Source organism: Orbicella franksi, chromosome 6, assembly GCF_964199315.1.
Source record: "Orbicella franksi chromosome 6, jaOrbFran1.1, whole genome shotgun sequence".
Classification (NCBI taxonomy): domain Eukaryota; kingdom Metazoa; phylum Cnidaria; class Anthozoa; order Scleractinia; family Merulinidae; genus Orbicella; species Orbicella franksi.
The window spans coordinates 6,804,887-6,829,659 of record NC_138150.1 but is presented as its reverse complement, the minus strand read 5'-3'; the positions used below and the strand labels follow the sequence as shown (position 1 = coordinate 6,829,659).

Here is a 24,773-nt window from a genome sequence, read left to right as displayed (position 1 = left end):
ATGACGAAAAGGAAAGGAATCCTCTTCTTGGAATGTCCAATAATCTTTAAAGCCATCCCTTTTCCAAGTCCAATTCGCCGCTCTGTCATCCGTTATTTCAAGCGCTTGGATCACGTCTTGCACGATCTGCATTTGGTTGAGAATTTTCATATAAGATGGTCATACAATGTGTAAAGTAAGGGCAAAACACACACAGGGAAGAGGGAAAACCAAAGGGAAGAGTAATGACGGAGTAACTCTTTACTGTTAAACATTTCTTATTCTAATTCTGATAGCACATTACATGACGCATCTATAATTCAGCAACCGAGGATCATTCTGGGCCAATAATCACAAGCTCCTGCAAAGGCTCGCGGGTGAGGTATAGGTCCAAAACAATCTCCGGCTGGCGCAAGGAAAGCAAAATCTGCTGACGAGGATCTCTGAGGGAAGCTTCTGGGAGAACGAGTTCGGCTTGTATGGCTATCGACCAAGGCCTCAATTTCCGTGGCCTGTACCTAGTATTCGTTTGGTTCGGAACGAAGGAAAACGCGAGAGGGGACTAAGCCGATAATCGTTTTTCCCTTCGTACGCACCCAATCATTTGAGATCCTGATCTAGGCTATGATTTGCGGCGCTCTCTCGAGTGACTGGAAACTTGAGGCTACCTAGTACTTCTAAAGGGGACCTGGTTTTAGAAGTGATCCTCATACATACATACATAGACAGTTGGTGCCAGAATAAAGTCAGAGGTAGTCGTTGGATATGACTGAATGCCCATGCTGTTTTGTCTGATTTTCTCAGATGTTCGTTGCAGAAAAGGGACTGTTAATTTGACAATAGGGTCAGCTGATAAGGAAATCAGACAACAAAGCTCTTTTTTTCCTTCGATTTTTTTAATGTGTTTGCCATTTTTGTTAGAAGTACAGAGCTCCTCTGGGTCAAAAAAAGAAAATCATTAACTTAAGCGTGTTTGCATAACCTAACATACTTGTAATACTGCTGAATATTAACGGGTCGCGAGTAACCCTTGTTCCACAAAATAAAGAATACATGTTGCGAAAATATTTTATTGAAAATTTTAACTTACAACCGTTCACTTTGACTGTTTATCGAATTTTCGCCTTGTGGTGCACCCCTTTGTTTCGTTCTTACCAAGTTTTCATTTTGACGCAATCTTTCCATTATTGGATTTCAGACGCAAAGCAAAGAATTGTATTTCTGAGGTATGAATATCTCGGTTGAGACTTGCTATTAGCTGTCTGGGAGGGAAGGGGGGTGGGGATTTGTAGATGGTCTCTGACCACATGCAGAGGGTTCGCAAAATCTCTGTCAGTGATCTCTTTTTTTTTTTAATTTTTGTGCTAAAGTCGTTTGAGTCTGGATGGCGATATCTTTCCTATTCCGACACTGTAACAGCTCAGGCAGGTAAAGGCGTCTTCGTTACAGAAGCCCCAAAATGTCATATTTCGCTTTCCTATCCCCAATCCTCCTTACATGCAAAAATCTAACTGCGGAAATAGGGAAACGAGCGGTTTCTCGCGAATAGACCACTTTCGATATATTAAAATTCAGCTTGGCAGCGAGGCCTAGAGGACACAAACAAAGGAAATTGAATGACCATGTTTATTCATTTCTTTTGTTTGTGTCCTCTAAAGGCCTCGCTATCAAGCTGAATTTTAATGTATCGAAAGGGGTCCATTGAATGACATTCGAAGTTCGAATAAAGATCCCGTTGAGTGTTATTTCCAACTGATGTAGGTGTATAAGATGACCGTCAAATTAAGTAAAAGGGAAAAAAAAAAGGAAACCTAAAAATAGTAATTTACTAAGAAAGAAAACCAGTAATGAGGTATTAAAAAAGAACAAATAATAAAAAAAAAAACATAAAGGAAGAAGGATGGATAAGATTGGGGAAGATTACGATGGATTATGAAAGATGAACTCGAAAGATGAGTCATACACGCATCATAGGTTCATAGAGGACCCCAGGGCAAAATTCCACTTCTTGTGACCTTGGATATCCTGTGGTTTCATAAAGCACGGTACTCAGCGCAATTACTAAACATTACTAAATGGTGTGGTAAAGCATTGACCAAGCAACTGAAGGGTAACGCACACGCGCAAGTATGTATGAATAACATTTATCGGAATTGGGCGCGTTGTTTTCCTGTCGGGAGTTTTCTTAAAAACTTCATTTAGCCGTGGTCTGTTCCAGATTGTGTCTCACGCGCGTGGAGTCTTAGAAATAGAATTGAAACTCTCTTTTGGTAGGAAAAAAGACTCGCATGAAACAAACCCGCTCAAGGGAAGCTTCACATGACATGCATAAGGTAGCAAACACCCGCTCCATATATAATTTATTATCGCTATTATTTCTCCGAATCGCCAAATTTCAGTTTTGTTTTTCATTTCGTCTGATACTGACGAAACCGCTAGGCGAGGGCAAGGTATGGATCAGACATCAACCGCTCATTTAACACACTAAGTATGATCCATGTCCATTATTCAAGCATAGTGATGTCGTTTTTGAAATGGCACGATTTGTTGATTGCTCCAATAAATTTTTCAGAAGTCCTATCTTAGTCTGCCAAAAAGACAGACATTTTGTTTTCTCGGTACGTGTTTTAAAACCAAACACCGCCACAATAAGACCTACATATGACCGTCAACCGGTGATCGTTGTACTGGACTGAATCACGACTGTCTACTGATAACAGCACTGGATAACAGCCTTCATAATGAGGTACCTTTTGGTGGCCATTTAAACAAACTAATTGGTGCTCTGAGAACATGGCTGAAGACGTCCTCAGAAATAACGCCTAAAATATGAAAAATAAATGTAAAGTAAGTACGGGTTATTTGCGAGATGTTTGTCTTACGGAAGTAAAGATCGAAGTAAAGTGTTGTCAATTTGCCTAAATAATATCGTATCATAACCATGTTACGTTAGGTGTTAACGACTGGGTTGCTTATTTCTCCATTTCTGACGTGCACTATTTCATGCTTCTTACTCAAGGAAAGGCTCGACTATGATACTATACATTATAGCACAATGTTTACCTAGCTTCTAGTGTGTTTATGGCCAAGTGAACCTCGTGCATCCCACATCATACCATTCTTGAACAGTAGCCGTCAGCATCCGCGAAGACTTAGCCAATCTCTCACCAACCAACCAACCTAAAATCACTTGGATATATTAGACAAAATCTATGAATCCACTGTATGCATTGAATGAGTGAAAGGTACTGTTTTATCGGCGCGAATCGTTTTGAATTATTAAAAGTTGACCTTCGCCACATGCAATTTCTTAGAAAACCCTCCCCGCGTGTCGTGTTACTCGATTTCTAGGAAAAGGGTTGCCGTCCCCTTGATTGTTGAAACACCAAGCTCTCATATATTACTGCCACATGATGATGACTGAAAACTTGTTCAGTGCCAAAAAAAAGAAAACAAAAATATCACCAACACATTAAAACATTACACCTACAAAATGGTAATCGTAGTTGGAACCAAGCGTTCCTACATTGAATCAGCAATATAACAGTGTAGAGGTTTAATCCTTCAGCGACTCCCATTTTACCAAGTTTGTACTCGATAAATCTGTCTTGTCGAGGCGCTCTAAAAAGCACTTTGTATGTATGTCTAGATTTTAAGGTGTGAATCCTCCGTTTAGTGTCTTTACATATATCTCAGCTTGGCAAAGAACGGATTCTTTTGGTGGACATGGCTAAGGACTGGCCATTTGTGTTATGCAATTGTGAAACTTGATCGCCGTGCTGGGAACACAGAAAACCGCGTGCTGTTGGTTAAAATTCGTTATCAACTGCAGTAAAGCATGTTAAGACAAAAAATATAAGGCAGTCAGTCATAAGTCGCTTAACATCAATGGCATCCATGCCTCAATCAGAAAAATCATTCATTGTGTTTATTCTTTGTTGGTCTTCAAGGCTAACCGAAGTAAATGTTAGTCTCAGGTATGGATCTATTTCTTCGCTGGCCAACCGGCGAGAAACAAGGCTGTTGTAACAGAGCACCGTCCATTGAGTCAAATGAAAATACAATCTTTCTTTCAATTCAAAAAGGTAAAAAAGGAAGAGCAGAACTTGATTAGAAAGCAGTACATACATAGCTAGAATGTGTATTGATTCGGACGCGCCACGCCGTCATTCTCCATTGTTGTGAATTGATTTCAGAAAGCATTAACAAGCTCAGCCTGGTTGCCCTTGAACTATCGTCAACCTAAATCCTCGGGCTAAACTGCGAGGAAAATACTTTGTAAACTGTTAAAGAAGAAAATATATCACAACTTTTGTGTGCCTAATATGTCTCGTTCGAACCTACGTCAGTAATAATAATAATAGAAAAAAGTATCTCATGAAATAACAAACTCATTTCCATAGCTTTTTCACTAAAACCCTATTCAGCGACAAGATATAACTAAAAATATTGAAACCTCCGTAGAAGGACCTAATTGCAGCGACTAAGTTGTTCCCACATAGTGATTAATACAGTAACGCAGTCCCGAGAGAGCCAACCTTTCAGGTTCCCTTTTGAATCCATGACATCCACTGCATCGTGCAGTAATTGCGTCGTTATTTTGGGGTGGGCATCAGCATTCCTGTTTTGCTGGAGTTGTTTCATCGCTTCCTCGTACGTCTCGTCCCAGTTAAGCTTACTCTGAAGTTCAGCCCACCGCTGTCTTGCTTTTTCCTTCTCCTCTTCAGTCTTGGGAAGCTTATCCACGTCGCGACGAATAGTTTTCACCTTATAATTACCGATCGGGGTGAACAACTGTGGCAGAACATAGGCGTACATCTTGGCTTGCAGTTGACGGCTTAGTTCGCCGAGTCGTAAAGATGCTTGGAATTGATCAGGGGAGACTGACGGTGGAGCAGCCAGCATTTGCCTTCCTTCTTTAACACCCAGTGGCAATAACGGCATCAGCTTTTGATGAGTATCTTGTAAATCTTTTACCTCCCTCTTCAAACTTTGGTTTTCATTTCTGGCCAGAACCAAATCTTTTTTGACACTTTCCATTTCACCAGACATCATCTCCAAATGTTCTCTTAGATTTACGTTTTCGTCGTCGTGAGCCTGGTTTGCCTTCTCGAGCTCCTCAACTTCCTTCTCGACGCGATCCAGCTTCCCTTCGACATTTCTTAACTTGTCTTCCAGGCCTTTCTTTTCGGTTTCTAGTTTACCAATCCTGGTTTTAAGCTTGGTAATATCCTCGATCCTTGTTTTCAAAGCGACGTCCAGCTTTTTGTTCTTGTCCTCGAGATCTTTCATTGCTTTGTGTAAACGTGATATCTCTTCGTTCTTCTCGTTAATTTTTTCCTTTAGGGACTCGATTTCTTCGCTGTGTTGACCGACGATGAATTCTGTGATCCGTTCGCGCTCGAATTGCGAGGCTTCCTGTACAACGCTTAGTATCGCTGTAGCGGTTCGACCACGATGTTCAATCTGTCTGAAATGATCTTCACCCATTTTCTTCGTCTTCTAGCTGAACGCAATGTAAACGCAAATGTTCGATCGATGATGCTGATGTCGCTTGTGTCTGAGTGATACGAAGCAAATCCTTGGGTCGGCAGATATTACTTCAATAAGACGTGGCGTGTGATATCCAAGGCCTGCGTTTTCCGAGAATTTGCACCACAGGGGGTCTTCACTATAACTTGTCTTATCCAATCAACCTCTTTATAACCAGAGTGTCGTGGTTGGATGTCAGGTTAATGAGGTTATCTTAAGACAAACCAATTGAAATATGGTGATCAGTTGTACATGCGCAGAAAGAAGTGTAATTTCTCGGAATAGGGATGCGTTATTTGTTTTTGTTGTTTTGTTGTCGCAGAATAAAGCAAAAGCATTGTGATTCTGTCGCTCCAACTCGCGATTTAACAAAGTGAATTTTTTCCCATCAATTATTTTTGACAGTTAAAGCATTGACATGTAACTATTTTGAAAGTCATGATTACTATGTTCTGGGAACGATTATAAAGAAGTTACTGAGCTACGGAACTAAATTTTATCTCTTCAGTCAATTTAAAGCAGTTACCTTTGCATGTAAAGTGTTCGCTATGAACAAGTTGTATTATACTTTGTCATCATTATACTGAAACTTGATTAAAAATGTTGGACGACTCAGCTGAACGAAAGCAAAGCCTGACCTCAACTTACCAACAGTTCTACTTTCTATTTTCAGATTGTTTTCGTATGCAATTCCCCGAAATCGATTTTCGATTTTGCTTTATTCATCTTGCTTTTTGGCATTATTACCCAATTGCCTGATGGCATGACCTGTTTGTTACTTAGAGCACAAACCATGGCAAACGTTAGGGTCTTAGTGGAAACTTAGCCCAACACTATTTAATAATTATTGGTTTTATTAAGAGAATCTTCCAGCAAAGTTTGCATTAGACTAGTAAACAATAAAACCTTCAGTACGTATGACATTAATATTTTAACTCGCTCCTTATTTAGTATTTTACATGTACATATTTCAATTAATGTATTTTAGTCCAGTAGTATACACGATCCCACAAGCTTTGTAGCTTTAACTCTCATCGTGTCGAAATAAAGGTTTTATGTTATGTTATGTTACATGTAAATGACACTTGGAAGTGCCTTTTTATGAGGCAAACAACTCCTTCCCGCGTTTTGAAAGTTTAGATGTCTCCCTTATCATGTCGTCTTTCATCGGTTGTTGTCAGGGTACGATTTGTTTCCGAGCCTCATATTTTAAAATGTGCACGTAGCAAAGGTTTTTAGAGTTAAACATATCACGTCGTTCAGGAAAACGACGCGTTAACTGTGTTATGTGTAAGCATTTCTCGGAAAAGGCAATCTAATTCCAGACTCTCGGAATAATTTTGGGCAAAAAGATGTTCTCCTGTTTAACATCCATCCTCTAAGCAGTAACTTCTCTTTGAGGGAATTCTGCTAGAAACCAAATAAACAAATTCTGCTTGTATTGGCATTATCGGACAATCTAGTCCATAATTTTAGCGTGTGTTAGTAATTGTAATTGGTAGTAGCGTGTGTTAGCGTGTGTTAAAATTCTGCTTACTGCACAGGCAATAAGCCATTTTCGTATTCTCGGAATTGGACTGGAGCAAACTTGCAGCTGAGGCTAATGTAGTGAGTCTTTTCAAATGCAAATGACAATCATCTCTTAATGATATTCCCCCGCATGAGCCTCTATTACAAACTAGATCTAGTGCAATATAGAGAATACGAAAATGTTTTTCGGTTCTTTACTGGTAACTCCACTTCTCCGATGGTGGTCTTTCCAGCTTGTTCCAATTAATTGTTTTCTCCGCTAGGAATATAATTTGCATGGTTTCCATGAGGTCAGTCTGGTGTGTTTAAATTAGCGGTTTAATTTGTTAGAAAACCTGTCGTCCTTTCTCGGAAACTTGTGTCGAACAACACACCAACGTTAATAACCATGCTGGTATATAATGCAAAACGCAATCATTTATATTTGAATTTATCCACAACAAATTCAACAACAAAAAAAAAAAGGACAAAGAAAAAATAAATTTGAATAAATAAACTTACACGGAGTGTTTTCTTGATCTGAGCATACTTGCTACAAGTGAATTTAAAGTCTTGTAATAACGCTTTGCGAATTTATGGTAAGATAATATTGCTTTACATTCGGATCAGACAACGGCTGCATATGTTCACGTGAATTGATGAGCCAGACGCTGTGGCCAAAACTAGTCGATAGCACGATGCATTTGAATTTATAGAACATTGATGTTATATATGTCATATATATGTTGTATAGCGTATCAGTTTTCGCAGATTTTCGAAGGAAAGTCTTTTTGATGTGCAACGTCCATTAATTATTTAATTCAGTATATCTTCGTTCACACATATTTTGTCTAAGTAAGGTAACTTAACACATGTAAAGTATTGCAGTTCCCAAGGCATCCGCGACCAAGGAGCCATACTTTTCGCCTTTCGCTCTTCGCTCCGTATAACGTGACCAAGCTTTCATAAATCGATACTTTAATATGTCTGAACATTTGGTGGCAGTGTTTTATGTGATCCTTGCTGTTTATGTAGCGGTCAATTTAACGACAGAGAGTGACCTATATTGTAATGCAATATGGGTTCAATCTCTCAGAAACTCGGTGCCTCTTCGTTGAATTTTTTATGTGTGCTAAACGTGTCATATGTTCTTTTGCATGCAAGCCGTTAATTATTAAACAAGATGTCTACCTACTTGATGATAAAGGTCTCACCGAGTAAAACGAACAACCATGCAAATGAAATTATTTGTGCGACTTATATGAGAATGAGTATGCTAGAGTGAGTGTGCGAGTTGCCTCTTGAAAATGGAAATTACTAAGGTCAGTTTAATTATCGCCGGTATTCGTGACGTCAATTCCAGTGCCAAATTGAAATGTTCGACTCTATCCGTTGATATCAGTCTATATAAAGGTTCTTTGGGTAGTTAAATAAGAAAGTGCAAACAAAACGAGAAAAATGTGGTTTACGCTCGGTGGCCAAATCATGCAAAGCGAATATCCAGAGAAAGCGGGCGATGATCCTCCTATTTTACTAAATTAACTCCATTAGTGGCATATTTTCCCGATGCAGTGACACAGTTTATCGCTTTTCCCGATGCGATAGAGTTATCGATCGTCACAACACTGCTATTGCTAGTTAACATTTAAAAAAAAAAACTGGATAGGCGCCGACATGTGATAATCATTGCGCTACCAACACATGGCGTGGTGTAACTTTGTGTCGCGAAACTCTGCTCGCGACGTTAGACACCAACAAATTTACTCGTACTATAGTTTTTCAGGATCTGACAAGAATTTTATTCGCCCAATAAAAGTATATGAATGATAAGCTCCGACTTCAAAGACGCTCTCAATAAGTAGGCTTATAAACTCTGACAACGCTTCCCTAACGAAGTGAAGACACCAGTTCTTTCATCCTTAGTAATAAGCGGCTCAAAGTCTAACTAGCTTTCTTAACTTCTACGGCTAAATGTGTCAATTGGAAGGATAAAACTTCGTTCAAAATACAGTAAAGCACGTAGTCCATATTCGCTGTTCGTAGTGATCAACACCAACCAACTTGACTTAGTCACATCGACAATTCATTTTAAACTAAAACGCGAGTTGTACACTACTCGTTTTCGTTGCAAAGTGTTATTTGTAAGTTCCTACAGCGATAACAGATTGTTCTCTAGTACATAACAAAACTTTACTCCATTGCTTGTACCTGTTTCCACAAAGTTATCAGCTCATGTACACGTTTTAAAGACAGCCAATGCTTGAGGTTACCTTTAGTATCCGTGATTTCTACTGCTCTGTTAAGAATTTTCTCCGTCAACAGACTGGGATGAGCGTCCAGATTTGCGCTTCCTTCAAGTGACTTCATCGCATCTTCGTAGCTGTCTTCCCATTTCAGCTTCTCTCTCACCTCGTCTCACTTCTTCTTTGATCTATCCTTTTCCTCTTTCGGTTGAGGAAGTTTCTTCAAATCGCGCCAAATGTTCTTCATCTAGTAATTTCTGCTTGCCATAAACGAATTTGGAAATATTATCTTGTACAACATGTTTTGGAATTGACGGCACAATTCTCCCAAAGGCAGCGAGGCATGCAATTCGCGAACGGCTATCTGCAAATGTCGCGGCAACAGGGGAGTAAGCATTTGTCGTCCTGCTCTTGGAATGGTGACAGATGGCGGCCATATATCTTTGTGTTGTGACTCCCGTATCTCCTTTATTTCTTTCTTTAGTGCTTGGTTTTGGCTCTCCAATTTACTAGTGACCTTCTCGAAATTTTCTTGCAATTCCATGTTTTTCTCTTCCTGAACTATCTTTGCTTTAGTTAACTCTTTTATGCCTTTTTCCATGCGGTTAACTTTGACTTTAACGGATCTCAACTCGTCTTCTACTGAAATCTTTCTTCTCGCTTACGAATCGACCGAGTCTCGCCTTGAGAGCTTTGATCTCTTCGTTTCTGGACTTAAGTTCCACACTTAACTCTTGGTTTTGCTCTTCGAGTTTTTCGTGACTTTTTGTAGTACTGTGATTTCTTTATTCTTTTCATCGATCTGCTTTTTAAGGGACTCTATGTCTTCAGTGTTCTGGCTGACTACAACTTCGTTCACTCTTGCTCGTTCTCGATGCACTTCTCTTCTCAAAGTGACATTCATTCCTAGTAAAGCCGGCATTGGATCGAAATCTTCGCCGATGTGCCTGATTTGTTCTTCGGTGATCATGGCTGTCGTGTGAAATTTGTCGACAATATTTTTTCCTGAACTACTTCTTAAGCCTTCGTTTCCGAGTTTCTTTGAGGCTGACATGCATCAGCATGACGACAAGCAGGTATTTTCCAACGGTATGACGGGGCTTTTTCTTTCACCAATCAATGATGTTGCAGTAATTATATAAGCCTATGTGGCAAATTAGTTCACACTAAAAATATATGACATCTGCGGCTTAGAATTTTGCTTTCTGTTTGAAATGGAAAAAAGTAGTTTTCGAAACCGAAAGATGCTACCTTCTAAAATGGGTTTTTTAGTTTATATCTGGTTCAAATATACTAAAGAATATATGGGCTCATTACTATGTTTCATGCATGTGCACATGAAAAACGGATGTTTACAAATCGGTTTCTGGGAAATTGGTGCCCTGCCGTTATTCTTGGGATTTTTGTAGTTATTATTTCAGTATGCGTGTGGGCGAACGACTAATACTGATTTTGAGCTTAGTGTAAACCTCTATGACTGTGAAATGTCATCTAATAATTTTCACCCGTATTTATGACACTAAGAGTATTTCAGAGAGAAACTGAACCACGTATTGCGTGAAAAAAGTTTCTCTAGCTTGTCGCGTTGGGCACCTGATCAGCAAATCGCTCAATATGACGTTTCTATGGCATCCGATGCCGGGCCAATCACGTTCCAAAATACCTTATCCAGTAATTTTCACTTATTTGTTAAGTTTCTCGGAAACGGGTGAATTAATGTCCGAGCAATCATTTCTCAGAAATCGTATATCGTATATTTATTAGCCCATAATACTTGGTTTGGCGCTTCTTAGAAGGAACATTTCAAATACAGATCAAATTATTCATTGAAAGAGGAAATTTCAACTCAACTCCACTTGGGCCATAAATATAGCAAGAGTATTGAATTTCCAAATGTCTTGATATGTGGCTATCGCCATGTTCATTCTCTCTATCCCTGGACTGACACTTACTAGTGATTTCTCGGAAAATCCAGAAATGGGTTTTCGTTTTCCAAGCAACTTTGTTATTTAGAGCTTCAAAAAAGATGAGTGGAAAACTGCTCTTATAAGTGGAAAACAGCTTGTCTTTTCATGAACATGTACAGCAAATATGTAGACATGGAAAATGTTTTACTGATCAACCAGGCAAATCTTCCTTCGTGCTAAATCGAATATGAACATTCAAGATATGGCTAAAAGCCCTGAACCACCTTTATTGACTCTTAGCTAAGCAAAAACAGAAAACAAAACCTCTAAAACAAGGCGATAAGACCAGACAATTTTGTGATTCGCTGGGTTATAGAAAAACGTTTAGTATCACAGCGAATAAAAGTTGAAATGCTGTCATGACTCTAACAACTAGATGTCGCGATTTACTCAGGCCTATGTGTCGATCAAGCAATAATTCGCGTTTCACATCTTATAGTTTGTCGTCGACGTTGTATTCAGTTTACATTCATCGCTAACTACATCAAAGCAGAAACGATCGAGATTATGACGAATGATAGAAAGCTCATCCGATGTTAACATGAAAGACTGATGAAAGCGAAACAGTTTTTACAATTGCTTTTAAATTTCGATAGCACGGGATTTCTAGGTAATTAAGTTTACAAATCTAAGCGAGACTGTTTCGCAAATGGCGAAACCTTCGTTTATCCTGGCAAGCTGTATCAGCCTACGACATCGGCAACTCCAGTTCAAACACAGCAAAGTTTACCAGATATTCCTTTGAATATCTCTATTCATAGGTGTTTTTCATTGTGACAACATTTTCCACATTTCTATCAATTCGTTGACAAGTTCTGGCGTGCAATAGCCCGTCAGGTTCCCCCTCTGCTTCATCAGCTCCACTGATTCAACAAGCTGGTTTTCGTCTAGATCAGGATGAGCGGTGTTGTTTCTGTTATCCTGGATTGATTTCATCGCTCTCGTGTGTTTTATCTTCTTCCAGTTTAGCTCCTTCTGGAGTGCCTTCCATCTCTTCAACGCCTCAGCCTTTTCTCGCTCATCTTCCAATTCTTCTATATCTTCCAACATATATTTCACTTTGTAACTCATTTTATCATCGTAAGGTGAGTTTGGGAGCACTTTCTTGTACATCATGGCTTGTATCTGACGGCATAATTCACCAAGGACCAGTGAAGCTTTCTCGACTGGATCAGGCAGGAATGACGAAGGCATAAATGGAGCCATGCCCTGTAAGGCAGCTTCTCGTAGATTCTTGACTTCTTTTTTGAGATTCGAGTTGTCTCTCGTGCTTTCCTCGAGAGTTCTTGTGATTTCATCCACTCTGCTGGACAATTTCTTTACAGTCAGGTCCAGTGCAGCGTTTCGTTTCTTGATGTTCGAATTTTCATTTTTCAATTCGACGACTTCCTGTCTCACATCGTTTAGTTGGCCCTCAACAGATCTCAAGTTTCTCTCCAAGGCTTCCTTTTCACTCTCTAGTTGTTCGATTTTCACCTTTAAAGTCGAATTTTCTCCTTTCAAGTCGACGACTTCTTTTCTCATGGCTTCTAGTTCGCCTTTAACATCTCTTAAAGCCGTCTGCAAGGCTTTCTTCTCGCTCTCTAGTTTATTGATTTGCTCTTTCAGGGCTTCTATTTCCTCGTCCTTCGACTCCACGGTAATCTTTAAGTCATTGTTTTGTCGCCGAAGATCCTTTAAATCTTCGTTAAATTTCGAAATTTCTTCGTTCTTGACTTCAATCTGTGAGGTGAGAGACGCAATTTGCTTGGTATGTTTCTCAGTGACGACTTCTAAACCATCCGGCATTCTTGTTCGTCCTGCGAAGCCAACAACATGTGTTGCAACTACTTCGCCACTCGGCTCTAGGCGCCTTGGATGAGGTAAAACACTCATTTCCCCAAACTTTAGTGGCGAAGGTACGACTGAAACGTTCCTACGAGCGAAAGCGCCGATAAGGAATAGACATTAACACCGGGGCGTAATTTCTCGTTTGGCAGGTTTACCTATCATGACGTGGCTCTTATCTATTTTTATTTCTGCGCATGTTGGAAAATCCTAAACCGGTTTTTAATGGCGGAAATAAAAGATCCCGGTTCCGCTCTGACTCTCAGTTAATAATAGCTAATTATTCTAACGTAAAATCTATTTTTTTTTTTTGTTTTTTTTTCTTGCCCAAGAGTAAGATAACAGTTCGAATGCAGTATAACGATTTCAGAATCTGCAGTGCAGAAAATTAGAGACAATTTTTAAGTTCAGCTCGTGCATCTTGGCAGGGTTCGCCAGTCGAATCTGTAACAAAAACTTGCCATATTAGGTTAGAAATGTACTCTTGTCACCCCTGTGATCCGTCATGCGACTGGTGTTTAACAGCGTCTTGCCTCGAGGACCTCGCGGGCGCTTCAATATAATCGTTGTCGTGAATAGGCCTTTTGCGTCAGTTGGTCACGTGACCAATGCCATGTAAGGTTGAGATTTATTGATTATGTGAACATTGCAAAAAATTAGAACCGAGGAAGCTTTGCGCTTCAGAAACTTTTTCCGTCATTAATCACTACAAGAGTAAGCTGTAGCATATGACTATTCGAGAAAGAGAGAATAGTAGGAAAAATGCAAAAAATTAGGCTATTAATTAAACCGAACGGGAAAGATTTTATGCACACACTGGCTGTTATTCATTGTTTTAAACTTGATATCAAAACTTCCTGACAAATATCTTAGAGTCTTCTTCTGCTTAATAGCGGAGCCCGATGGGCAGCCAAGCAGAGCCCCATACCCATATAGGAAAGAAAATGAAACCCATGAATTGATTTTCTCATAGTTATCATGGCTAGCGGTATTGCTCGTGGGTGCGTACGCACGACGACGGCGACGACGGAGTCGCGCAAGATGGTGGCCATACTCCACCTGAAAGGTTTATTAAGATATGCAGCCTTGATTTGTGGCCTCCGTTGATGTTGGAAACCCATGTTATGGTCAATCGACACCTGTCAAAACAAGATATCCGCAGGCCAGTACCACGTGACCATATCGCGGGCTCAGGTTTACAGCTCTTTGAGGTCATGTGTTCTTTTAAAGTTGACGTCTGACCAAGTACTGATTTTCTATTGGATCGCGGGCTCATATCAACTTAATGTAAACGGGGCCGGGTTGTTCGGGAGCCGGATAACTCTAACCCAGGATTACAGAGTAAAAGTTAACCAAAGTATAAATATTCCTTGTATACAAATTTTTTTCACTGCTTCTGTTTTGTGTATTTTGAGATTACTCAAACTCAATATAGAAGGCCAAACAATATACAAAAAAACCTCATTGCAACGTTACAAAACTCAAATCAAAATTCTCGCTTAATCTGGGTTAGTTTAATCGGGCTTTTAGCAGCCCGGCCCAGGAGCCCCGCTTTTGGGCCTGGCTAAATCTATATATTATCGTGTTTGTGCCAACACTATCGCAGAGCAGGCAGTAATTTGCATTGTGGACATCACCGAAATTGCTTTTGTGTTGTCACGAGGTTGAGTTTTGAATTTCTTGATTTTTGTTTAACTCGACCGTTGTCTTATTCTATCCTTTTCACTCAATAACATAAGCGTTAGATCGATAAACAGTGAATGCTCATGTTTTGTCAGATTTTATCAGATGTTCGTTGTAGAAAAGGGACTGTTAATTTGATAATAGGGAAATAAGGAAATCAGACAACGAAGCTCTTTTCTTTCCTTCGATTTTTTAAATGTATTTGCCATTTTTGCTAGAAGTACAGAATTCCTCTGGGTAGAAAAAAAAAGAATGATTAACTAAAGTGTTTGCATAACCTAACATACACGTAATATTGTTCCACAAAATAAAGAATACAAGTTTCGAAAATAATTTATTTTATTGAAAAATTAAACTTATAACCGTTAACTTTTAACCGCGTATCGAGATTTTCGCTTGTAGGGCATCCCTTTGTTTCGAACTTACCAAGTTTTCATTTTGACGCAATCTTTCCATTATTGGATTACAGACACAAAGAAAAGAATGGTATCTATTTGGTGTTGCATGACGGAGCCAAAGTGCTCTTTTGAAGCATGAGCCTTTTCATGATCATTGAAATAATTATTGCTAATTATTTTGATAATGGGGAAACAGAGAAAACTAAGAAAGAAAACCAGTAATGAGACACTTAAAAAGAAAAACAAAAACAAAAACAAAAACAAAGCATTAAGGAAGAAGGATGGAGAAGATTGGAGAAGATTACGATGGATTGTGAAAGACGAACTTGAAAGATGAGTCATCCACGCATCATAGGTTCATAGATGGTTCCAGAGCAAAATTCCACGTCTTGCCACCTGGAACTAAGTTTGCGGGGTTTTTTTGTGGTTTAATAAAGCACGTTACTCAGCGCATTTACTAAATATTACTAAGTGGTGTGGTAAGGTATTGACCAATCAACTGACGGGTGACGCACTCGCGCAAGGATGTATGAATAACATTTCCCGGAATTGGATGAGTTGTTTTCCTGTCGGGAGTTTTCTTACTAAACTTTATTTAGCCGTGGTCTGTTCCAGATTGTGTCTCACGCGCATGGAGTCCTAGAAATAGAATTGAAACTCTCTTTTGGTAAGAAAAAAAAAAAAAGACTTGCATGAAACAAGCCCGCTCAAGGGAAGCTTCACATGACATGCATGTGGTAACAAACACCCGCTGCATGTATAATTTATTGTCCCTATTATTTCCCCGAATCGCCAAATGTCAGTTTTGTTTTCATTTCGTTTGTAATGCAGCGTCCGATACTGACGAAACCGTTAGGCGAGGGCAAGGTATGGATCAGACATCAACCGCTCGTTTAACACACTAAATATGATCCATGGCCATTATTCAAGCATAGTGATCTCGTTTTTGAAATGGCACGATCTGTTGATTGCTCCAATAAATGTTTCAAAATTCCTATCGTAGTCTATCAAAAAAGACAGACATTCTGTTTTCTCGGTACGTGTTTTAAAAGCAAACACCGCCACAATAAGACCTACATATGACCGTCAACCAGTGATCGCTGTACTAGGCTGAATCACGACTGTTAACTGATCGCAGTACTTGTCTACTGCGTACTGGTTGCTCGAGATAACAGTCTTTATAGTGAGGTACCTTTTGGTGGCCATTTGAACAAATTAATTGGTTGCTTTGAGAACATGGCTGAAGATGTCCTCAGAAATAAGCCCTAAAATATAAAAAAATAAATGTAAAGTAAGTAAAGGTTATTTGGGAGATGTTTGTCTTACCGAAGGCAAGTGTTGTCAATTTACCAAAATAACATCGTATCATAACCATGTTACGTTAGGTGTTACCTACTGGCTTGCTTATTTCTGCATTTTTTGACGTACATCATTTCATGCCTCTTACTCAAGAAAAGGCTCGAATATGATACTATATATTATAGCACAATGTTTACCTAGCTTCTAGTGTGTTTATGGCCAAGCGAACCTCATGCATCCCACATCACGCCATTCCTGAACAGTAGCCGTCAGCATCCGCGAAGACTTAACCAATCTCTCACCAACCAACCTAAAATCATTTGGATATATTAGACAAAATCTATGAATCCAGTGCATGCATTAAATGAATGAAAGGTACTGTTTTATCGGCGCGAATCGTTTTGAATTACTAAAATTTGACCTTCGCCACATACAATTTCTTAGAAACCGTTCCCGCGTGACTTGTTACTCGATTTCTAGGAAAACGGTTGTCGTCCCCTTGATTGTTGAAGCACCAAGCTCTTATCATTACTGATACCTGGTGATGAGTCAAAACTCGTTCAGTGCTGAAAAATCGAAAATTTCACTTGCACATTTAAACATTACACCTACAAAATGACAATCGCAGTTGGAACAAAGCGTTCCTGTATTGCATCACCAATATTACAGAGTCAAGGTTTAATCCTTCAAAAGACTCCAGTTTTACCAAGTTTGCACTCAATAAATCTGGCTTGTCACGGCGTTCTAAAAACACTTTGTGTGTGTCTAGATTTTAAGGTGTAAGGCTTCTGTTTAAGGTATTTACACATATCTTAGCTTGGCAAAGAACGGATTCTTCTGGCGCACTTTGCTAAGGACTAAGCCCTTTGCGTTGTGCTATTGTGAAACTTGATCGCCATGCTGGGAACACAGAAAACCGTGTGCTGTTGGTTACTATTCGTTATCAACTGCAGTAGTGCATATTAAGGCAAAAGATACAAGGCAGTCAGTCATTAGTCGCTTACCATCGATGGCAAGCATGCCTCGACCAGAAAATCATTTCGTTGTGTTTATTCTTTGTTGGTCTTCAAGGCTAACCGAAGTAAATATTAGTCTTAGGTATGGACTATTTCCTCGCTGGCCAACTGGCAAGAAACAAAGCTATTGTAACAGAGCACCGTCCATCGAGTCAGAAGAAAATACAATCTTTCTTCCAATTCAAAATGGTATAAAAAAAGAAGGCTAGAACTTGGTTAGAAAGCAGTACATACATGGCAAGAATGTGTATTGATTCGGACGCTCCATGCCGTCTTTCTCCATTGTTGTGAATTGATTTCAGAAAGCATTAACCAGCTCAGCCTGGTTACCTTTGAACTATGGTCATGTAACCTAAACCCTCGGGCTGAACTACGAGAAAATACTTTGTAAACTATTAAAGAAGAAAATATACATCACAACTTTTGTGTGCCTAATATATCTTCTTCGAACCTACGAAATAAAAAAAGTGTATATCATCAAATAACAATCTCACTCCCATAGCATTTTCAATAAAAGCCTATTCAGCAACAAGTTATAACTAAAAAATTGAAATCTCCGTAGGAGGAACTAATTGCAGCGACTAAGTTGTTCCCACATAGTGATCAATACAGTAACGCAGTCCCGAGAGAGCCAACCTTTCAGGTTCCCTTTTGAATCCATGACATCCACTGCTTCGTGCAGTGATTGCGTCGTTATTCTGGGGTGGGCATCAGCATTCCTGTTTTGCTGGAGTTGTTTAATCGCTTCCTCGTACGTCTCGTTCCAGTTGAGCTTACTCTGGAGTTCTGCCCACTTCTGTCTTGCTTTCTCTTTCTCCTCTTCAGTTTTGGGAAGCTTTTCGACGTCGCGACGAATGGTTTTCACCTTATAATTACCGATCGGGGTAAACAACTGTGGCAGAACATACGCGTACATCTTGGCTTGAAGTTGACGACTTAGTTCGCCCAGTCGCAAAGACGCTTGAACGTCAGGGGAGACTGGCGGTGGAGCAGCCAGCATTTGCCTTCCTTCTTTGGTACCCAGTGTTAATGGGAAGAGCTTTTGATGTGTATCTTGTAGATCTTTTACCTCCCTCTTCAAATTTTGATTTTCATTTCTGGCCAGAACCAAATCTTTTTTGACACTTTCCATTTCACCAGACATTATTTCTAAATGTTCTCTTAGATTTACGTTTTCTTCGTCGTGAGCCTGGTTTGCCTTCTCTAGCTCCTCAACTTCCTTCTCGACGCGATCCAGCTTCCCTTCGACATTTCTTAACTTGTCTTCCAGGCCTTTCTTTTCAGCTTCCAGTTTTCCAATCCTGGTCTTAAGCTTGGTAATTTCCTCGATCCTTGTTTTCAAAGCGACGTCCAACTTTTTGTTCTTGTCCTCGAGATCTTTCATTGCTTTGTGTAAACGTGATATCTCTTCGTTCTTCTCTTCAATTTTTTCCTTTAGAGACTCGATTTCTTCGCTGTGTTGACCGACCATAAGTTCTGTGATCCGTTCGCGCTCGAACTGCGAGGCTTCCTGTACAACGCTTAGTATCGCTGTGGCGGTTCGACCACGATGTTCAATCTGTCTGAAATGATCTTCACCCATTTTCTTCGTCTTCTAGCTGAACGCAATGTAAACTCAAATGTTCGATCGATGATGTTGATGTCGCTTGTGTCTGAGTGATACGAAGCAAATCCTTGGGTCGGCAGATGTTACTTCAATAGGACGTGGCGTGTGATATCCGAGGCCTGCGTTTTCCGAGAATTTGCACCACAGGGGGTCTTCACTATAACTTGTCTTATCCGGTCAACCTCTTTATAACCAGAGTGTCGTGATTGGATGTCAGGTTAATGAGGTTATCTTAAGACAAACCAATTCAAATATGGTAATCAGTTGGACATGCGCAGAAAGAAGGGTAATTTCTCGGAATAGGGATGCGTTATTTGTTTTTGTTGTTTTGTTGTCGCAGAATAGAGCAAAAGCATTGTGATTCTGTCGCTCCAACTCGCGATTTAACAAAGTGAATTTTTTCCCATCAATTATTTTTGATACTTAAAGCATTGACATGTAACTATTTTGAAAGTCATGATTACTATGTTCTGGGAACGATTATAAAGAAGTTACTGAGCTACGGAACTAAATTTTATTTCTTCAGTCAATTTATAGCAGTTGCCTTTTCATGTAAAGTGTTCGCTATGAACAAGTTGTATTATACTTTGTCATCATTATACTGAAACTTGATTTAAAATGTTGGATGACTCAGCTGACCTCAACTTACCAACAGTTCTATTGTCTATTTTCAGATTGTTTTCGTATGCAATTCCCCAAAATCGATTTTCGATTTTGCTTTATTCATCTTGCTTTTTGGCATTATTATCCAATAGCCTGATGGCATGACCTGTTTGTTACCTAGAGCACAAACCATGGTAAACGTTAGGGTCTTAGAGGAAACTTAGCCCAACAATATTTAATGATTATTGGTTTTATTCAGAGAATCTTCCAGCAAAGTTTGCATTAGACTAATAAACAATAGAACCTTTAGTACGTGTGACATTAATATTTTAACTCGCTCCGTATTTAGTATTTTACACGTGCATATTTCAATTAATGTATTTTAGCCCAGTACTATACACGATCCCACAAGCTTTGTAGCTTTAACTCTTATCGTGTTGAAATAAAGGTTTATGTTATGTTATGTTACATGTAAATGACACTTGGAAGTGCCTTTTTATGAGGCAAACAACTCCTTCCTGCGTTTTGAAAGTTTTAGATGTCTCCCTTATTATTTCGTCTTTCATCGGTTGTTGTCAGGGTACGATTTATTTCCGAGCCTCATATTTTAAAATGTGCACATAGCAAAGATTTTTAGAGTTAAACATATCACGTCGTTCAGGAAAACGACGCGTTAACTGTGTTATGTGTAAGCATTTCTCGGAAAAGGCAATCTAATTCCAGACTCTCGGAATAATTTTGGGCAAAAAGATGTTCTCCTGTTTAACATCCATCCTCTAAGCAGTAACTTCTCTTTGAGGGAATTCTGCTAGAAACCGAATAAACAAATTCTGTTTGTATTGGCATTATCGGACAATCTAGTCCATAATTTTAGCGTGTGTTAGTAATTGTAATTGGTAGTAGCGTGTGTTAGCGTGTGTTAAAATTCTGCTTACTGCACAGGCAATAAAGCCATTTTCGTATTCTCGGAATTGGACTGGAGCAAACTTGCAGCTGAGGCTAATGCAGAGAGTCTTTTCAAATGCAAATTACATTCATCTCTTAATGATATTCCCCCGCATGAGCCTTTATTACAAACTAGATCTAGTGCAATATAGAGATTACGAAAATGTTTTTCGGTTCTTTACTGGTAACTCCACTTCTCCGATGGTGGTCTTTCCAGCTTGTTCCAATTAATTGTTTTCTCCGCTAGGAATATAATTTACATGGTTTCCATGAGGTCAGTCTGGTGTGTTTAAATTAGCGGTTTAATTTGTTAGAAAACCTGTCGTCCTTTCTCGGAAACTTGTGTCGAACAACACACCAACGTTAATAACCATGCTGGTATATAATGCAAAACGCAATCATTTATATTTGAATTTATCTACAGCAAATTCAACAACAAAAAAAAGGACGAAGAAAAAATAAATTTGAAAAAATAAACTCACACGGAGTGTTTTCTTGATCTGAGCATACTTGCTACAAGTGAATTTAGTCTTGTAATAACGCTTTGCGAATTTATGGTAAGATAATATTGCTTTACATTCGGATCAGACAACGGCTGCATATGTTCACGTAAACTGATGAGCCAGACACTGTAGCCAAAACTAGTCGATAGCACGACGCATTTGAATTTATAGAACACTGATGTTATATATGTCATATATGTTGTATAGCGTATCAGTTTTCGCAGATATCCGACGGAAAGTCTTTTTGATGTGCAACGGCCATTAATTATTTAATTCAGTATATCTTCGTTCACACATATTTTGTCTAAGTAAGACAACTTAACACAAGTAAAGTATTGCAGTTCCCAAGGCAACCGCGACCAAGAAGCCATACTTTTCGCCTTTCGCTCTTCGCTCAGTATAACGTGACCAAGCTTTCATAAATCGATACTTTCATGTGTCTTATCATTTGATGGCAGTGTTTTATGTGATCCTTGCTGTTTATGTAGCGGTCAATTTAACGACAGAGAGTGACCTATATTGTAATGCAATATGAGTTCAATCTCTCAGAAACTAGGTGCCTATTCGTTGAATTTTATATGTGCTAAATGTTTCATATGTTCTTTTGCATGAAAGCCGTTAATTATTAAACAAGATGTCTACCTACTTGATGATAAAGGTCTCACCGAGTAAAACGAACAACCATGCGAGTGAAATTATTTGTGCGACTTATATAAGAATGAGAATGCTAGAGTGAGTGTGCGAGTTGCCTCTTGAAAGGAATTTGATGGAAATTACTAAGGTCAATTTAATTATCGCCGGTATTCGTGGCGTCAAATCCAGTGCCAAATTGAAATGTTCGACTCTATCCGTTGATATGAGTCTATATAAAGGTTCTTTGGGTAGTTAAATAAGAAAGTGCAAACAATACAAGTATAATGTGTTTTACGCTCGGTGGCCTGGCCAAATCATGCAAAGCGAATATCCAGAGAAAGCAGCGATGATCCTCCTATTTTTGCTAAATTAACTCCATTAGTTGCATATTTTCCCGATGCAGTGACACAATTTATCGCTTTTCCCGATACGATAGAGTTATCGATCGCCATAACACTGTTTTTGCGAGTTAACATTTACAAAAAAAACTGGATAGGCGCCGACATGTGATAATCATTGCGCTACCAACGCATGGCGTGGTGTAACTTTGTGTCGCGAAACTCTGCTCGCGACGTTAGACACTAACAAATTTACTCGTAGTATAGTTTTTCAGGATCTGACAATAATTATATTTGCCCAATAAAAGTATATGAATGATAAGCTCCGACTTCAAAGACGCTCTCAATAAGTAGGAATATAAACTCTGACAGCGCTTCCCTAACAAAGTGAAGACACCAGTTCTTTTATCCTTAGTAATAAGCGGCTCAAAGTCTAACTAGCTTTCTTGACTTCTAAGGCTAAATTTGTCAATTGGAAGGATAAAACTTCGTTCAAAATACAGTAAAGCACGTAGTCCATATTCGCTGTTCGTAGTGATTAACACCAACCAACTTGACTTAGTCACATCGACAATTACTTTTAAACTAAAACGCGAGTTGTACACTACTCGTTTTCGTTGCAAAGTGTTAATTGTAAGTTCCTACAGCGATAACAGATTGTTCTCTAGTACATAAGAAAGCCTTACTCCATTGCTTGTACCTGTTTCCACATAGTTATCAGCTCATGTACACGTTTTAAAGACAGCCAATCCTTGAGGTTACCTTTAGTATCCGTGATTTCTGCTGCTCTGTTAAGAATTTTCTCCGTCAACAGACTGGGATGAGCGTCCAGATTTGTGCTTTCTTGAAGTGACTTCATCGCATCTTCGTAGCTGTCTTCCCATTTCAACTTCTCTCTCACCTCGTCTCTCTTCTTCTTTGATCTATCCTTTTTCTCTTTCGGTTGAGGAAGTTTCTTCAAATCGCGCCAAATGTTCTTCATCTAATAATTTCTGCTTGCCATAAACGAATTTGGAAATATTATCTTGTACAACATGTTTTGGAATTGACGGCACAATTCTCCCAAAGGCAGCGAGGCATGCAATTCACGAACGGCTACTCTGCAAATGTCGCGGCAACAGGGGAGTCAGCATTTGTCGTCCTGCTCTTGGAATGGTGACAGATGGCGGCCATATATCTTTGTGTTGTGACTCCCGTATTTCTTTCTTTAGTACTTGGTTTTGGCTCTCCAATTTACTAGTGACCTTCTCGAAATTTTCTTGCAATTCCATGTTTTTCTCTTCCTGAACCATCTTTGGTTCAGTTAACTCTTTTATGCCTTTTTCCATGCGGTTAACTTTGACTTTAACTGATCTCAACTCGTCTTCTACTGAAATCTTTCTTCTCGCTTACGAGTCGACCGAGTCTCGCCTTGAGAGCTTTGATCTCTTCGTTTCTGGACTTAAGTTCCACACTTAACTCTTGGTTTTGCTCTTCGAGTTTTTCGTGGCTTTTTGTAGTACTGTGATTTCTTTATTCTTTTCATCGATCTGCTTTTTGAGGGACTCTATGTCTTCAGTGTTCTGGCTGACTACAACTTCGTTCACTCTTGCTCGTTCTCGATGCACTTCTCTTCTCAAAGTGACATTCATTCCTAGTAAAGCCGGCATTGGATCTAAATCTTCGCCGATGTGCCTGAATTGTTCTTCGGTGATCATGGCTGTCGTGTGAAGTTCGTCGACAATATTTTTTCCTGAACTACTTCTTAAGCCTTCGTTTCCGACCTTCTTTGAGGCTGACATACATCAGCATGACGACAAGCAGGCATTTTCCAACAGTATGACGGGGCTCTTTCTTTCACCAATCAATGATGTTGCAGTAATTATATAAGCCTATGTGGCAAATTAGTTCACACTAAAAATATATGACATCTGCGGCTTAGAATTTTGCTTTCTGTTTGAAATGGAAAAAAGTAGTTTTCGAAACCGAAAGATGCTACCTTCTAAAATGGGTTTTTTAGTTTATATCTGGTTCAAATATACTAAAGAATATATGGGCTCATTACTATGTTTCATGCATGTGCACATGGAAAACGGATGTTTACAAAATCGGTTTCTTGGAAATTGGTGCCCTGCTGTTATTCGTGGGATTTTTGTAGTTAGTATTTCAGTATGCGTGTGGGCGAACGAGTAATACTGATTTTGAGCTCAGTGTAAACCTCTATGACTGTGAAATGTCATCTAATGATTTTCACTCGTATTTATGACACTAAGAGTATTTCAGAGAGAACTGAACTACGTATTGCGTGAAAAACGTTTCTCTAGCTTGTCGCGTTGGGCACCTGATCCGCAAATCGCTCAATATGACGTTTCTATGGCATCCGATGCCGGGCCAATCACGTTCGTCGCCACCAGGTGCTGTTTTCAGCCCAAAATACCTTATCCAGTAATTTTCATTTATTTGTTGAGTTTCTCGGAAACGGGTGAATTAGTGTCCGAGCGATCATTTCTCAGAAAATCGAAAATATATATATATTTTTTACATCTTAATATATCGTATATTTATTTGTCCATAATACTTGGTTTGGCGCTTCTTAGAAGGAACATTTCAAATACAGACCAAATTATTCATTGAAAGAGGAAATTTCAACTCAACTCCACTTGGGCCCTAAATATGGCAAGAGAATTGAATTTCCAAATGTCTTGATATGTGG

The 24,773-nt window shown here is 39.2% G+C and overlaps 3 protein-coding genes and 2 pseudogenes across 6 annotated transcripts; all 5 read right to left on the bottom strand.

The window, feature by feature from the left end:
* Positions 1-51: 51 nt before the first annotated feature.
* Positions 52-5,558, bottom strand: LOC145489253 (uncharacterized). Of its 2 annotated transcripts, none has more exons than XM_081468212.1 (2): positions 3,043-5,558; positions 52-126 (listed from the first exon to the last, which is right to left on the bottom strand). In XM_081468212.1, exon 1 carries the CDS (start codon positions 5,467-5,469, stop codon positions 4,450-4,452), a length of 1,020 nt encoding a protein of 339 aa, XP_081324338.1. In that variant the 5' UTR covers positions 5,470-5,558; the 3' UTR covers positions 52-126; positions 3,043-4,449. The 2 variants fall into 2 exon arrangements, with proteins under 2 accessions (XP_081324338.1, XP_081324339.1); XM_081468213.1 differs by lacking the exon at positions 52-126 and adding an exon at positions 2,733-2,801.
* Positions 5,559-9,210: 3,652 nt separating this feature from the next.
* Positions 9,211-10,233, bottom strand: LOC145489210 (uncharacterized; annotated as a pseudogene).
* A 1,276-nt stretch (positions 10,234-11,509) lies between these two features.
* On the bottom strand, positions 11,510-13,224 carry LOC145489250 (uncharacterized). The gene has a single exon (XM_081468210.1). It carries the CDS (start codon positions 13,103-13,105, stop codon positions 11,999-12,001), a length of 1,107 nt encoding a protein of 368 aa, XP_081324336.1. The 5' UTR covers positions 13,106-13,224; the 3' UTR covers positions 11,510-11,998.
* Positions 13,225-16,409: 3,185 nt separating this feature from the next.
* Positions 16,410-19,376, bottom strand: LOC145489254 (uncharacterized). Of its 3 annotated transcripts, none has more exons than XR_014049579.1 (2): positions 17,688-19,373; positions 16,410-16,747 (listed from the first exon to the last, which is right to left on the bottom strand). XR_014049579.1 is itself a non-coding variant. In XM_081468215.1 (2 exons), the coding sequence occupies exons 1-2, from the start codon at positions 19,033-19,035 to the stop codon at positions 17,780-17,782; spliced, it is 990 nt and encodes a 329-aa protein (XP_081324341.1). In that variant the 5' UTR covers positions 19,036-19,376; the 3' UTR covers positions 16,410-17,779. The 3 variants fall into 3 exon arrangements, 2 of the variants coding, with proteins under 2 accessions (XP_081324341.1, XP_081324342.1); XM_081468215.1 differs by having other exon boundaries at positions 16,410-17,823; positions 18,090-19,376; XM_081468216.1 differs by having other exon boundaries at positions 16,413-16,747; positions 18,090-19,376.
* Positions 19,377-22,444: 3,068 nt separating this feature from the next.
* On the bottom strand, positions 22,445-24,004 carry LOC145489251 (uncharacterized; annotated as a pseudogene).
* Between the last annotated feature and the right edge of the window lie 769 nt (positions 24,005-24,773).

Bases quoted from the DNA above. Each gene is read 5' to 3' on its own strand.
- LOC145489253 (XM_081468212.1), bottom strand. From the start codon at position 5,469: ATGGGTGAAGATCATTTCAGACAGATTGAACATCGTGGTCGAACCGCT.
- LOC145489250 (XM_081468210.1), bottom strand. From the start codon at position 13,105: ATGAGTGTTTTACCTCATCCAAGGCGCCTAGAGCCGAGTGGCGAAGTA.
- LOC145489254 (XM_081468215.1), bottom strand. From the start codon at position 19,035: ATGGGTGAAGATCATTTCAGACAGATTGAACATCGTGGTCGAACCGCC. The intron at 17,824-18,089 runs GTTGGCTCTCTC...ATTTTCTCGTAG, and splicing joins TTCAAAAGGGAACCTGAAAG to TTCAGCCCGAGGGTTTAGGT.